A 16,159-nucleotide genomic window follows, 5' to 3' on the forward strand; every position below is an offset into this window, starting at 1 on the left:
TTGAGCCATGGATTTCCCACCCCTGACCTAGGAGATGGTCGCTGATGGTTTAGATCTGTGATTTCCAGGTTCAGCTAGTATTCAACCAAAGCAGAGATCCAGTCATCATTCTAGGAGTAGTTCTTGTGTTTCTTCTCTCCTGCTTCTATCAACCTCTTGTCCACAAAGCACAATTCCACAGGTCTTTGTACAAAACAGAAATCTCTTTGTATTTATGATACTACCAGGGACATATGGGGACTTGTTTCCCTGTGAGAAAATGAAAATGACTCTAGTGACTATTTGGTCTCTGAAACAGTTTAATTTACTGTTTTTTTTTTTTTTTTCTCTTTTCCTTTTTCCCATCTCCATACTAGAAATTAACATAAAAATTCCTTCTGGCTAAATTCCCAATGCATTCTCACAGTGAGCATTTTCTGAAGTGAAAATTAGTAGCTTCCTTGCAGTTTTCATCAGGGATGTGAAATTGTGCAGCTTGCAGGGGTAGTGAACTCAAACCCCATTTATGAATTATTACATGCTGCTCAGGGTACCTCACTGTCTGCTGCGTGCCAGATAGTCTTTCCTACAAACCCTGAGTATCTAAATAGTGGATTTTAATTTTCTTTCTCATTCCACCAGTGAGAGAATACCATTTTCTATTTACACAAATGAATTAATATGTAACAACTAGTACTTACATAATATTATTTTATTTACACCATCCTTAGGGGTTGGTAGCACTTAGGAAAATGATGAAGTCTCTCTATAGTCCTTCTCTCTCCCTCCCAGTTTTTATCCAGGTGAAATCTTCTTACAGTGAACTTTAAGGACATCATCCAAGGGAAACGACAATCAATAGGAGTAAGCTTATGGGGGAAGGGTGGGTTCAAGTGCCATTTATGGCTGTGCAGTGATTAGGTATATATCTATAAGGCTTCCTCGTTTAAACATAAAATGCCACTTCAAATCACATATTTCTTCTTTGACAACCTTGGCCTCTCTTTAGTTGCTCTAGCCATCTGCTCCCCAAAGCAGCTTGGAGTCCTCTGTCTCAGGACCTAAGCTATTGAGCTAGAATGCTATTTTGTCTCTACAGAGATGACTCTTGGTCTTTCAGGTCAGAAAACTCTGATAGTATAGAAAATTTGACTTCTGCAGCAATGCACAGGAGTTATGGAGAAAGGAATCTGTAATTGTTAAAAACCCAGGTTTTGGAATCAGAGTTGTATTTGAATCCTGGTTTTCCCACTTAGAAGCTATTATACACTTCAGGCAAAAAAAATAACTTCTTGGTGTCTTATGAAATGGAGGAAAAAAACCAACTTTAGAGAATAGAGGTAAGGATTAAGTGAGATAATGAACAGTTAGTAAGTGCTCAATAAAAGACCAAGGAGAGCATTTAGTAAATACTCAGTAAAAATGAGAAGGAAATAGCAGCCCACTCCAGTGTTCTTGCCTGGAGAATCCCAGGGACGGCAGAGCCTGGTGGGCTGCTGTCTATGGGGTCACACAGAGTCGGACACGACTGAAGTGACTTAGCGGCAGTAGGAGCAGCAGCAGTAAAAATGAAACCATTTTGAAGAGATTTTTCTTTTTGCCTTCATTTATACTCCAAACAATTGTTACACTGCTGTTTGCCTCTGAGACTACTGAAAAATAATAGATATACATGTAGACATACACCATGAAATAGAGAAGCTCAGGTTCAAGTAGGAAAGGCAGCCACAGATCAGTAAGTAAGTGTGAAACAGATATGTCCAGGCAGAGTGGGACCCCAGAGGCAGGAGTCATAAACTCACCTGGAGATGTCAAAGAAGACAAGATTTGAGGTAAGAGTTGAAGGATGAATAGAAGTTTGTCAAGTTGTCAGGGTAGAAGCATGTTCCCATGAGAGGGAAAGTGAAAATTTGGTCTTGCTAGAGTTTAGGGTAGCAGAGGTGGAGAAAGTGGTCATAATGAGGTTGACAAAGGATGCTAGGGATAGATGATAAAGGGGCTTGAATGTCATGTGAAGCAGACTGGACTCTGACGTTCTTGGTGGGCCTTTAGGACGCGTGGGAAAGCAGAATGCCATTAATGAGATGATGCTTTTCATGCTGGTAAGTGTGGCTGAGCTAGAACTGAGATCCATGGAGAACTCAGTCACCTTGAATGTGTCCAACCCTGACTTATACAAGGCAAACCTGAGGCTGGAGGTCAAATTACCCAGTATAGAACCTGACAAAGCAAAAACAGGACTAGGAATAGCTCATCTGAATCCTAGGCTTTCAACTTCCTCCACACCAAGGCCCCCTTGAATAAACCCAGGCTTCTCTGTCTAAGCCTTGCATTTTCCCTACTAGATTCAAATACAAGTTCCAGGAGCCAGCATGCTTCAGTGAGGAACAGCATCTTTCCCACTTTCTGAATATCAGAACCCTCAGCCCTGTCTGCCAGAAGTAGTGACCTCAGTTAGGAGCAAGGTTGGGGGTTTTCCAAGGAGGAAATCCAGGAACAGCAATCCCTGGCAGTTGGAGAAACAAAATCAAAAGCCACAGCTTGAACTAACCCTCCCTTCCCAGGGCCTAGCAGAAAGCACACCAGCATAAGCAGGGCGTGTGTGTGTGTGTATGTGTGTGTTTTCATGTCGCAGGTGCCTAGGGAACCTGTCCGCATAGTGGGTGTGTGTGTTCAGATCGCAGGTGCCTAGGGAACGAGAGCCCTAGAGCTACAGAGCAGGGGCCTGGGTATCCTCTCACATCTGGGCCCAGTAAAAGCGCTGGAAGCTGGGATTCACTTCCACCTTCCCTGGGCTCGGCTCCAGCAGCGCTTGGGCTTCTCTAAATCCTCCCCGCTTGCCTTCCTTCCCGCCTTAGCAACCGGAGGACGTGGATACCGCGGGCGGGTGAGGCCCTGGGAGGCTGCGTGCAGCCCGGGCGCCCAGGGGCGGCGGCCCAGCCCCAGTGCCCCGCGCACTGGCGACCGCAGTGCGGAACCACCCGGCAAAGGCGACTGTAGCGGCCCCGGCGTGCACAGGTCCCCCGAACCCACCCTCCGTGCCCGCCGCGGGTCCAAAAGGGATCCTGCAAAAATGAGCCATTCTCACCCTGCTGGGTAAGTGACAACTGGAGCTTTTCCACGCCGCGGCAGGTGGCGGCTGCAGCCAGCGGCCCCTCCGCCCGTTCCTCCTGCTGCTGAGGGAAGGGGCGAGCGGGGAGAGGGGGCTGGGGAGAGGAGGAAAAGAATACGGATTCTGGGTCGCAGCGAGGATGGCAGACATCCCAGGCTTCGTATCTCCCCTCTCCCCTCCCTCACTTCTTTCCATGACGTTTACCCCCTTTGAAATGTTCACTCAGGAAGGATTTAAAAATGGATGTGAAAAATGCATACATTAAGCAAGGACATTAGCTGAGACCAAGAGGATCCTGCCTGATGGAACATACGTGTTTAAATACAAAAGCAAAGGTCAAAACATGCGCATTCGTTTGGAGAATCAAGGCTTAGAGATAAATTCTCACTGTGGCGTCTTGCATTCAAACGAGTTGTGCCACGCACTGAGGGAGGTTTCCTGTGAGGGTACCCCATATTTCAGGATTTTTATCTGCCCCATCTCAAAAGGATCATAGGGGTTTTTAAAAAAAAAAAAAAGTTGTGACCAGGGGAGGTGGTGTGATGCAGAAAGGCAAGAAGGAAGAAGCAAGAAGGGTGCCTTTGTGTTTACACATGATCTCCTGTTGTGTTGGGCAGGGTGACTCCTCGGAAGACATATTTTGGCAATTATTCAGTCTGTTTTAGAAAGTTAACACAGTCATTATTGGCTGTTGAAAAGAAAAAAATAAAACCAACCCCCAATGGATCTTGGTCCTTTTATTGGAAGAGAGAATATCCAGTTTCCTTTTGAATTAAACAATGTAATGCATATTAGATGTTTTTTTTTTATTATGATACATCTAGTAAGCAGATAATATCCTAGTTGATCTTGCAACTAATTTGAAGATGCTTTCCTTTTTAATTGAATTTATTGCACATTTTCAAGAGCAGCAAATTAGCAGAGGACAACATATTTAAGATCATTTGGAGTTTGTGATGTCTGAAATACCACATTAGTCGCTGGGTTCAGGATTTATAGTCAAACTTAAAGATTTTGCTTTTTAATGAATTCTCTGAATGCAAGACATAAATGAAATTGTTTGAAAAAACTAAAGGCCTATAAGGTGCCCTGTTGGAAGTCAGTTTCAGAACTTTTTGGAAAGTGATGAAACTATGCCTAAATAAGCTTCCTATTTTATCTTAAATTGAGTTCAGTTTAGGTACTTGAGGGGATCCTCTGGTCGCTCAGATGGTAAAGAATCTGCCTGCAATGGGGGAGACCGGGGCTTGATCCCTGCGTCTGGAAGATCCCTGGATGAGGGCGTGGCAACCCATTTCAGTATTCTGAAGAATACTGAAGAATCAATGGACAGAGGAACCTGGCAGGCTGCAGTGCATGCGGTCGAAAAGAGTCAGACACGACTGAACGACTAACACTTAGGTACTTGAAGGGTTTGATGCTGAACTGTGCAGTTTTAGTTGCTGTGGGTCAGTGGGATGTAAATGGCACTATTTTTCTGCAGCTGCTTTTTGTAGTGTCCACATTCAGGAAAATGAATGTGTCAGTCATGGTTGTCTTCCTATGTTTTTCAAGTTTTTGGCTAAGTCAGAATCTGATTAGACCATTTAATCATCTATTTTCCAATGTGGAAAAACCTGTAGCTGCTGGCTAAATTGTGCATGATTAAGATTTCAGAAGCTGAAGTGAAATTTTTCTGAAGCTCGATTAGTTCCAAGCACATGAGAAAAATAGGAAAATGTGTGATCTAGTGAAAGAGTGTGCTTCATGGTATTCTGCAAGAAAGATAGAAAGATGCAATAATAATCGTGCACTAAAATTGTAGACACTGTGTCTCATTCATCTTTGTGCCCCCTTTGCTTATTCCTATATAAAGTAGTGCTCAACAGATGCTTGTGGAATGAATGATATCATCTGACAGTGCATCCAGTCTAGAGGTGGATGGATTCACAAAAGAAAACCATATAAGAGCTAAATATTTATTAAGTGCTTACCATGTGCCAGACTCTAGTCTACAGTTTTACAGGACGGACCTCATTAATCTTCCCACTCACTTCACGAGGCAGATTCTAGTAACTCTTCTTTTCACACATAAGAAAACTGAGGACTGAGAAGTTTTCAGAGATTTTACAGGTAGGAGGGGGTCAGGGCTCTAATAAAAAGCCAAGGAGTCCAGCTGCAGAGCCTGTGTGACTAACCTTTACACGATCTGCCTCTCATGGTCAAGAGCTGAGATGTGGGGGAGCCCTAAATACATGAAAATTCTCAATCAGATCAGACCAACCTCTGACAGGTGTTAGTGGTACATAGCTATCAGTATTTTGATATAGAATTAGAAAATAATATTGTGATAGTGTCTATATGTGTATATTTTTTGTTTGTACTTCAAAAATAAATGAAAACAATAAACAGAAAAACTCCAAATGCCTTAAAAGTCACCCAAGAATAAAATTATTCAAATTGCTAAAGTTTTCCCTCAAAATAAGTAGTCATTATTTTTCTTGTCTATGCTACCATTTGGAAAGAATAAAAGTTCCAGTAGCAAATAAAAGGTTTCATTAAAGCTGAGAAAGTTTTCCATCATTACTGAAGCAATTTGTATTTATTACATTTTAAGATTTAAAGTGGTAATAAAATGTAATTGTACAGCAAAACAGAAATTTGAAATTCCTAAAATTCCACCAGTCAATAAGATGCTTTCTCTTGGTGCTTGCTTTGAGTTCCACTGCTTCCTTAATTACAGCAGGAAACACTTGACGTAAAAATTGCAAAGGGCCTGGTACTGACTTTGTTCCAGTAGAGTTTGGAGTAAATAAAAATGGTCTTAAAAACTTCTGCCAAAGATGATAATAGAGACTTTGTTTCTGAGCTGCATTGTAATTTGGGGGAAGTCAACTATAACGTACTGTTTCTGGCAATGCCATCTCTAATGAAATTGTTTTAGAGTGGAAAATTTCAACTGATAGTCCCTCGAGTTTGTTCAATTTCATCCTGAGTTGCTATTTGTTTGTGTGGGTGTTTGTGGGTTGTGCTCTAGTCCTGGAGGTGGAATGGGGATTTTATACCCCTCAGTCATGCATGAGGATAAAATGATATGGCTCTTCTGACTCCTTCAAAGGATCATCACTGAATCCATGTGCAGTGGCTCCCTGTGTGAAAGATAAGCTTGGCTCTGAGTAGAGATAGTCACACTCATCTGTAAATTTGCTTTGAGGAACTGAAGAATGGGAAGCATTATAGTTTATGAGAAAATAAAAATGCAGAAGACGTATGTTTGGAAAGATTATTCCAAGGTTTTGAAACTTTTCTTTTTTGGTTTAGACTTATTAATTTATACCGTTTAATGTGAAGATATGTTTCTATAGTAACAGAAGATGCTGAACTGTGATTTAGAAAGAATGATCATATCCTTAGTACTCTCAAATCACTCAGTTCTATTTCATCAAAGGCAGAGTACAAAGTGCTACGGGTAAAATTATCAATTTTTAGATAGTTTATAGTGTATATGTATATCCAAAAGATTATAAACCAACATGTCATTTACATATGGAATATCCATTGCATTTTGTCTCTGCCTTCTTTTTATCAATCCAGCATGGTATTTCTTGTTCTGTTTTTTAAAAAATGATATATAATTAACATACAACCTTATATTCTTTACAGGTGTACAACATAATGATTTGATATTTGTCTACTTTGCAAAATGGTCACCACAGATACCAAATGATCTCACTTATATGTGGAATCTAAAACAACAACAACAGCAACATGAACTCATAGATACAGAGAATAGATTGGTGGTGGCCAGGGGTCGGGGGTGGGGGAGCAGTTGGAAAATGGGGGAAGGTGGTCAAAGGTACAATCCTCCAGTTATAAATAAACGTGGATGTGATGTACGTCATGGTGACAATAGTTAATAATACTGTATTTTAAATTTGAAAGTGGCTAAGGGAGTAGATCTTAAAAGATATCACACGTGTACATAATTTGTAACTATGTGTAGGGTTGCCTGTTAATGAAACTGATTACAGTATCTTTGCCTCACTAGCAAGTGTAGTACTTTGTAGGAGCATTCTAGTCTCTTTGTTGCTCACAACTCCTACCACCAAAATTATCTGTGGCACAGAATTTCAGACTTGAAGTAATTAAATATTTGATTTCAAATTGGGTAGTTTCTATTTACCCTCACATTAAATATTAACATGACTTCATGGAGTAAATTGTTTCTGGTTAAAGGAGGTGAATTGAACATGCTCAGTTGTCTTGGCTTCCTCTCTGATCATTTTGTTGCAGAGTTTGTTCTCTTATTTTTTATAGAAGAGATGTCATCTCTATCCCTTTGCTTAACAAACCTGTTCACATAACTAGATGGGAATGGAAAGGGATTTGTTATTTGTTTTATGCCTGCATGAGTGCGTGCTAAGTTGTTTCAGTCGTGTCCGACTCTTTGCAACCCTGTGGACTATAGCCCACCAAGCCCCTCGGTCTATGGGGATTCTCCAGCAAGAATACTGGAGTTGGTTGCCGTGCCCTCCCGCAGGGAATCTTCCCGACCCAGGGATCAAACCCCATGTCTCTTATGTCTCCTGCATTGGCAGGCAGGTTCTTTACCACTAGCACCACCTGGGAAGCCCTATTTGCTATACAACATCACTCAGTTCTTTGAAGTTTTCAGAGATATATGACAAACATCACATAGTGATCTATTACCCCTTTTTTTCAATGATCTGTCAAATTACAGCTCAATTAGGTCCTCCTTCAGTTGTCCTGGAAGCAGACATTGGAAACTACTTGCAATCATATTTGTTGCCCAGTCAAAGCCATTTATTATGTCAACACCTACATAATACTTCAAACTGTCCCTTTGTCTCACAAATGTTTTTCTAAGTTCAGTACACCCTAAGAAGACACCATATGGTGAGACGTATGCATCTCTTTTGTGAAAGTGGAAAGTTGATTACAAAACGGAAAGGCAGGAGCTGGCTCAACATGGCTTGGAGTGCATTTTTTAGACAGACCAGTATTAGGAGAGTATATGGAGGAAACTTAAGGGTCTAAAAATTGATTCCGTTCAAACATTCCTTGCCTGGGTTCCCCTAGGAAATCTCTGGGTATCCCATGGGAGTACATATCCCAGTTTACAAACTTCTGGTTTAGCACACAGGGTGCTGTCAAATGAAGGCTGCGGTGTAGCAATCCACACTTCTTTCTCTCATTCCCTATTGAAGATCGGCATCTCTAAGCTGTTAGAAGTAGAGACTTCCCCCAAATTACTTTGGTTATTAATAACTATGAAAAGATTTTTGGGGAGACAAGAAAATAAAACATTTTAAATGTTCAACTGACTCATTGTGCAATTCTAAAATCAACCTGAATAATCCTGATCTGGGATGTTTATGTATTTTCAAGACTTTTGCTTTCCACAGATATCAGTTTCAATGAAAACTTCAGAAACTAGAATTTAGTACTGAAATAATCCTTAAGCTTTAGTTGCTGATTTTGGTACAAAACAAAAGAAGTAGTATGCACATGGAATCTTTGGATCTTTCCCTCTATGACTTACTCAGTTCCCCATACAAATAGTAGAAAATCGTATATTCTTTGGAATGATTCCATAAATGTCTGTCAATTTTAAATAAACTGTCCAATTAGGTGGGCTTAGGAACCAGAGATCAAATTGCCAACATCCACTGGATCATCAAAGAAGCAAGAGAGTTCCAGAAAAACATCTATTTCTGCTTTATTGACTATGCCAAAGCCTTTGACTGTGTGGATCACTATAAACTGTGGAAAATTCTAAAAGAGATGGGAATACCAGACCACCTGACCTGCCTCTTGAGAAACCTATATGTAGGTCAGAAAGCAACAGTTAGAACTGGACATGGAACAACAGACTGGTTCCAAATAGGAAAAGGAGTATGTCAAGGCTGTATATTGTGACCCAGCTTATTTAACTTATATGCAGAGTATATCATGAGAAACTTTGGGCTGGAGGAAGCACAAGCTGGAATCAAGGTTCCTGGGAGAAATATCCATAACCTCAGATATGCAGATGACACCACCTTTATGGCAGAAAGTGAAGAGAAAATAAAAAGCCTCTTGATGAAAGTGAAAGAGGAGAGTGCAAAAGTTGGCTTAAAGCTCAACATTCAGAAAACTAAGATCATGGCATCTGGTCCCATCACTTCATGGCAAATAGATGGGGAAACAGTGTCAGACTTTATCTTTTGGGGTTCTAAAATCACTGCAGATGGTGACTGCAGCCATGAAATTAAAAGACGCTTACTCCTTGGAAGGAAAGTTATGACCAACCTAGATAGCATATTCAAAAGCAGAGATATTACTTTGCCAACAAAGGTCCGTCTAGTCAAGGCTATGGTTTTTCCAGTGGTCATGTATGGATGTGAGAGTTGGACTGTGAAGGAAGCTGAACGCTGAAGAATTGATGCTTTTGAACTGTGGTGTTGGAGAAGACTCTTGAGAGTCCCTTGGACTGCAAGGAGATCCAACCAATCCATCCTAAAGGAGATCAGTCCTGGGTGTTCATTGGAAGGACTGATGCTGAGGCTGAAACTCCAGTACTTTGGCCACCTCATGCAAAGAGTTGACTCATTGGAAAAGACCCTGATGCTGGGAGGGATTGGGGGCAGGAGGAGAAGGGGATGACAGAGGATGAGATGGCTGGATGGCATCACTGACTCAATGGACATGAGTTTGGGTAAACTCCAGGAGTTGGTGATGGACAGGGAGGCCTGGCATGCTGTGATTCATGGGGTTGCAAAGAGTCGGACATGACTGAGCATCTGAACTGAACTGAAAATTTTGAAAAAGAGAAAAAAAATTAAGTTTCTGCATTCATACTGGTTTGCAAGTGTCTTTTGTCACTTTTCTTTAAACTTGAAATCCCAAATGATACATTATGAATATGATTTATATTTTTAAAGAGGATGAGGAAAGAGGAGAATCAGTTGAGGCATTTGGAGGAAAACCTTTTACACTACAAAAAAGGACATACATTTATGCTTTCAGTTACAATAAGATAAATATGAATGTGGACTTCTGAGGTGGTGCTAGTGGTAAAGAACCTGCTTGCCAATGCAGGAAATATAAGAGATGCAGTTTTGATTCCTGGGTGGGGAAGATCTCCTGGAGGAGGGCATGGCAACCCAGTCCAGTATTCTTACAGTTTCCCTTGCTTACTTGCCCCCTGAGCTAGGGGTGAGCTTGTTCCTTATATGGGGTGAGAATAGGGGTTTATCCAGGGGTTGAGTCAGAGGGGTGGCTTAGATACTTTGCCCACCCCTTAGGTACTGTTGTGTGCAGGGGCATGTGCAGTACCCCACTGTCGCTCTGGGCTCTTCAAAGCAGCAGTTGGGTTTTTTGGTCTCTTTGTATCTTTTGTCCAGAATTTGACCCAGCTGCCGCAAACATGTAGTTATTTTTCATCCCATATAGTTTCTTTGTATTTTGTTGCTGGAGGAGAGATGTGTTCAGGGGCAAGCCCTGCAGCACTGCAACAAGGGCTATTGAACAGGACTTGGTTAGTGCCCTCAAAAGTAGGTTATTTGAGTGTTGGACACTGCATTTTGATTTTTTTCTTAGTTCCTTGTTTTGCCCTAGCTCCTATGGTTCACCCATATCAAGAATTACTGAATAGCATTGGAAAGGACTGATGCTGGGAGGATTGGGGGCAGGAGGAGAAGGGGACGACAGAGGATGAGATGGCTGGATGGCATCACTGACTCGATGGACGTGAGTCTGGGTGAACTCCGGGAGTTGGTGATGGACAGGGAGGCCTGGCGTGCTGCGATTCATGGGGTCACAAAGAGTCGGACACGATTGAGTGACTGAACTGAACTGATGGTATACAGAAAACCATTATTATACTTTATGAATTTAAATTTCAATGATAATTTTTACTACATAGTTCATTTGTATCTTGTGCTGGCTAAAAATTCAACCCAAATATGTGTGTGTGTGTGTGTGTGTGTGTGTATGTGTCAGTTGCTCAGCTGTGTCCAACTCTTTGTGATCCCACAGATGATAGCTCACCAGGCTCCTCTGTCCATGGAATTCTCCAGGCAAGAATGCCAGAGTGGGTAGCCTTCTCTTCTCCAGGGGATCTTCCCGACCCAGGGATCAAACCCAAATCTCCTACATTGCAGGCAAATTCTTCACCATCTGGGCCATCAGGGAAGCCCCAACCCAAATGTAATATGCATTATACCTTTGTTTCCAGCCCAGAAGAAGCCATTTGGTTCTTTCACTAGCCAGAGGCACCAAATCACTCTGTTTGTAGGGCTCCCAGTTAGGGAACACATCCTTCATTGACAAGACCATTGCTGTGCCTTGTTGTATCAGAAAATATATTTGAATTAAACTTATCCACCTGGGAGCTTGCCTTTCTGGATTAATGTCTTTCCAGAGAAAAGAGAAAAAGATGTGACAAGTACAGTAGCCACAGCTTGAAAAATCATGCTTTAGAGAGATTCTGGTCGATATTAGGATTAAAGGTTTTTTGAGAATTGTTGTCAAATTGTTTTTATAGTAAGCCACAAGAAATGTACTTAACAAGTGAAGAACATTTCAAGTGTAGGTGTATGGATTTGGATTTTTAAATAATTTCTCATTGTCTGGTGGGACCCCTCTCACTATTCCTCTTGTCTCCTGCCCCTTTTGTAAGGCAAACTCTTTTGTCTATGGGCAGATTACCGTGAGGTGCCATTTCTTCTTGTGCCCCATGCTCTGGGGACTGTCTTTGGAGAGTTTGATTATTCTCTTGTCATCCAACCCAGTTCCCTGCACAGATGTGGTGGGATCCAGGAGGTATCTGTTTCCTCTTTTGATGGATCATCAATGATCTTTTCTGTTTGTCAGCACAGATAATTCAAAGTCAAAGTGCAGTAGCTTGCATTTCTTTGAACCCAGGAAGCATGTTCTTTGTTACCTTTGTCTAAGTCCATGTTACCTACTTAAATCGATCATCTTTCTGGTTATAGCTGTGTCTGGGGCTAAATTTTGTCTTTCCCCTCCCTACAAATTTTTGTGTTGAAGCCTAACACCCAATGCTTCAGCTATAACTCTATTTGTAAATGAAAGTGAAAGTGAAGTCGCTCAGTGGTGCCCGACTCTTTGCGACCCCATGGACAGTAGCCTGTACCAAGCTCCTCTGTCCATGGGATTTTCCAGGCAAGAGTACTGGAGTGGGTTGCCATTTCCTTCTCCAGGGAATCTTCCTGACCCAGGGATCAAACTCAGGTCTCCTGCATTGTACACAGACGCTTTACCCTCTGAGCCACCAGGGAAGTCTTTAAAGAGTTAATTAAGCTGAAATGAGGCCAATGGTGTGGGCCTCAATCGAGTATGACTGTGGTTCCTATAAGAAGAGGAGATTAGAACACAGACATGTACATACAGAGAGAAGACCATGAGAAGGTATTGGGAGAAGATGGCCATCTGTAGGCTCAAGAGAAAGGCTGGGGCTTATCCTTCCCTCGTGGCCCGCAGAAAAAATCAACCCTGTTGACAACTTGATGTTGGACTTCCAGCCTCTAGAACTGTGAGACAGTACATTTCTGTTTAAACCATCCAGTCTGCAGCACTTTGTTATGGAAACCCTAGTACTCTTGCCTGGAAAATCCCATGAACCGAGGAGCCTGGTGGGCTGCAGTCCATGGGGGTCGCTAAGAGTCGGACATGACTGAGCGACTTCACTTTCACTTTCATGCATTGGAGAAGGAAATGGCAACCCACTCCAGTATTCTTGCCTAGAAAATCCCAGAGACGGGGGAGCCTGGTGGACTGCTGTCTGTGGGGTCTCACAGAATCGGACACGACTAAAGCAATTTAGCAGCAGTAGCAGCAGCAGCGGCACAATGATACTACCTGTTTGCAATTCCTGATGCTTTTTTTTTTTCCCAACTTGGTCCTTCTAAAGCTGAAGATGGTTTTTATGACGTGTAGGATCACTGAAAATAAGTGATTTAACAATATGAGGGTCATAGGGAGTGGAGATTGCAAGCCAGAAATTCAAAAAGGGAGATAAAATTGAAAGCAAACAGAAAATATGATTAAAGGACTAAGTGAAGAGAAATAATTAAGGCGATAAGTCAATGATCTCTACTGGTAAGTGTTGAGCTTCTCTTTTGTTAAGTCTGATTAGTAATCAAATTAGTCCCCACCTCTCAGTGTCTGATACTACTTGGGATAGAAAATTGAACATTTGAAGCTGGTGATCCATTTTTCTATGAAGGTTATTATTTTCTTATAATAGTAATAAACATTTATAAATTAATGAAAATTCTTAGGGCAAAATATTGAAACAAGAGAAGACACAGCAGGGAACTAAACAGACAATATAAATTGCACATAGTAGTTACGAAACAGCATTAAAAGCTAAGGATTTTAAATTGAATTGAATCATAATGTTTTATAGTAGCAGTTAATTTGGCATTCTCTATATACCATGGATGATAATATTTCATATTTGTGAATATTATGTGGCTCTCATTTTAAGAAGTTTTCTCTCTTCATAGCTTGCTCCAAGATATTTACAATAATATTGTTTCTGTTGCTTAGATTCAAGTAAAACTAATCTGCTGTAAATTCGAATAATAGACTTAGAAAGGATCTCAAATCTCTTGGTACTAGTGACACAATAGATTTTTTATTTTCCCTCTAATACTTATCTATATTTTGAAATTTTTCAATGTGGAAAAATTCAAAGAGGGAAATGAAAATTGCTTGAAATCCTCCCATCCATAAATAATCATTTTGGTCATTTTCTTCTTCATTTTTCTGCAGAATATTCCTATTTTTAAGTGATACTATCAAAGCTCTCTTTTTTAAAAAAGCTGTTTCTAAGACTCTGCTGTTTTAAAGTACCATAAGGGCACTGCCCTCATAGTGTTCCAGTTGTCTTCCTACTTCTAACTAAACTGCAAACTCTGTGAGGGTAGAGACCACACCTCTCTATGTCTTGTGTTGGTCCAGTATCTGTAGAATTTAGCTCAGGAATTGCTGACATATGTCAACTGTTTTAATGACCATTTATGGTAAATTCCAAGAGTACATTTGCTCATCAATTCAATTAATATTTGCTGAGTGCTTACTATGGTTATCATATTCAGCACACACTTAGTTCCAGAAAGTCATTTGAGTTCTAGAAAAGACCAGAATAGTACGTTTTATTTTTAAAAAAAGATTTAAAAGTCACTGACCTTCCTTAAATTTTGCCATCCTTGGGCAGCAGGGTGATTAGTAGGTATCAGACAGGGATATTTTCATTGGCAAGTAACAGAAAGCCAAATTGGCTTCCCTGGTAGCTCAGATGGTAAAGAACCTGCCTGCAAAGCAGGAGACCCGGGTTGGATCCCTGGGTCAGGAAGATCCCCTGGAGAAGGGAATGGCTACCCACTCCAGTATTCTTGCCTGGAGAATTCCATGGACAGAGGGGCCTGGTGGGCTACAGTCCATGGGGTCACAAAGAGTTGGACACAACTGAGCAACTAACACTTCCACTTAAACTGTAACAACACTTACTGTTTGTTTCATAAGTAGCTGGGAGGTAGGTGATTCTATTTTATCATATCAAGGTCCTTATTTAAAATTTTTTTTGGTCTTTTCCTTATGATACCAAGATGACCATCCTAGATCCATGTACAATAGCTTTATAAAACCATTCCAAACTGAAAGGAAAAATACAGATGAAAAAAATGACTTTTTCAGTTCTGATGAGGTGGATGAACCTAGAGCCTATTATACAGAGTGAAGTAAGTCAGAAAGAGAAAACAAATATCATATACTAATGCGTATATATGAAATCTAGAAAGATGATACTGATGAATCTATTTGCAGGGCAGCAATGGAGATACAGACATAGAGAACAGATTATGGACACAGTAGGGGAAGGAAAGGATGGGACGAATTGAGAGAGTAGCATGGAAACATATATATTACCATATATAAAATAGATAGCCAGTGGGAATTTGCTGTATGATGCAAGGAGCTCAAACTGGTGCTCTGTGAAAACTTAGAGGGGTGGAATGGGGTAGGAGGTGGGATGGAGTTTCAAGAGGGAGGGGCTGACTGTGGCTGACTCTTGTTGATGTGTGACAGAAACTGCACAATATTGTAAAGTAATTATCCTCCAATTAGAAATAAATAAATTTTTAAAAATACAAAGGAAAGTAAAGAAAAAGATGGCTTTCTTTTAATCTGGGAGGAAAACATTTCCAGAAGTTTTCATTAGACTCTCCTTTATATCTTGTTGCCCAAGATTATCATTGATGCCACGTAGGCATCAATGAACAAGCCTACTTACTACAGTGGGAAAGAATAGGTTTGACTTTCCTAACATCTGTGGGCAATAGGCAAGAGAGAATGGTTTGGGAAAGATTTCTAGGAGCCAGTCAACAGTGTCCAGTGCAGAGCCTCCGTAATGAGCTGTCTGGCTCGGGATATGGGTAGTCTGAGTTGAGATTTGCCACATAGCTGCTGTATGACCCTACGTAAATTCTCTGTCATGTCTCTGACTTGTTTTTTTTCATCCTTGTGGAACATATGTCTGCTTTGTAGGTTTTGTGAGGATTGAATGAAATACTTTAAAGCATTTAGCACAGGGCCTAGCACATAGAAAGTGTTAATATGCTAACTGAGTGCCTGAGAGCTTAGATGCAACGTTTGTGAGTAAGCCCAGCTTTCTTTAGGAGAACTAGCATACCCAAGTTCCGAGCCAGATGTAGACTTGGATTAATTGGACGAGGTATGCTGGAGAGATTAAATTTGGGGGAAGAGTTTTGAAAGAGGGGAGAAAAGATACCTGGACACATTTTAAAAAAGTAAAAAGTATTCTCTAAAATCAGTATTATAAGTACAATCATCATTGCCAGGGTAAGAGTAGCCAGTTGTGACTTTGAATAAGTGAAAGAAGACAACATTGTTTGTTTATTTAGTTGACAAACCCTTAGGAGCAGGCAAGGATGCTGTAAAACCAAGCAAAATCTGGTTTACCTGAGATACTTCAAATTTGTTTTTGTCTCTTTCAAGACTCTTTTGCTCAAGTTTTAGAACCTTGGATATGATACCAAG

General features: G+C 40.9%; 1 protein-coding gene across 4 annotated transcripts in view; it reads left to right on the top strand.

Annotated features, from left to right (window-relative positions):
* The first annotated feature begins 2,660 nt into the window (after positions 1–2,660).
* ERICH3 (glutamate rich 3) overlaps positions 2,661–16,159 on the top strand; it is a 121,671-nt gene continuing 108,172 nt past the window's right edge. For 3 of the 4 annotated variants that reach the window (XM_019957259.2, XM_070786304.1, XM_070786305.1), the window contains exon 1: positions 2,661–3,075. In XM_019957259.2, coding sequence (XP_019812818.2) covers positions 3,053–3,075 — 23 coding nt within the window. In that variant the 5' untranslated portion in view covers positions 2,661–3,052. The remainder of the gene's footprint in view (positions 3,076–16,159) is intronic. The other variant, XM_070786306.1, reaches the window with a different exon arrangement.

This window comes from Bos indicus, chromosome 3 (genome assembly GCF_029378745.1).
Source record: "Bos indicus isolate NIAB-ARS_2022 breed Sahiwal x Tharparkar chromosome 3, NIAB-ARS_B.indTharparkar_mat_pri_1.0, whole genome shotgun sequence".
Taxonomy (NCBI): domain Eukaryota; kingdom Metazoa; phylum Chordata; class Mammalia; order Artiodactyla; family Bovidae; genus Bos; species Bos indicus.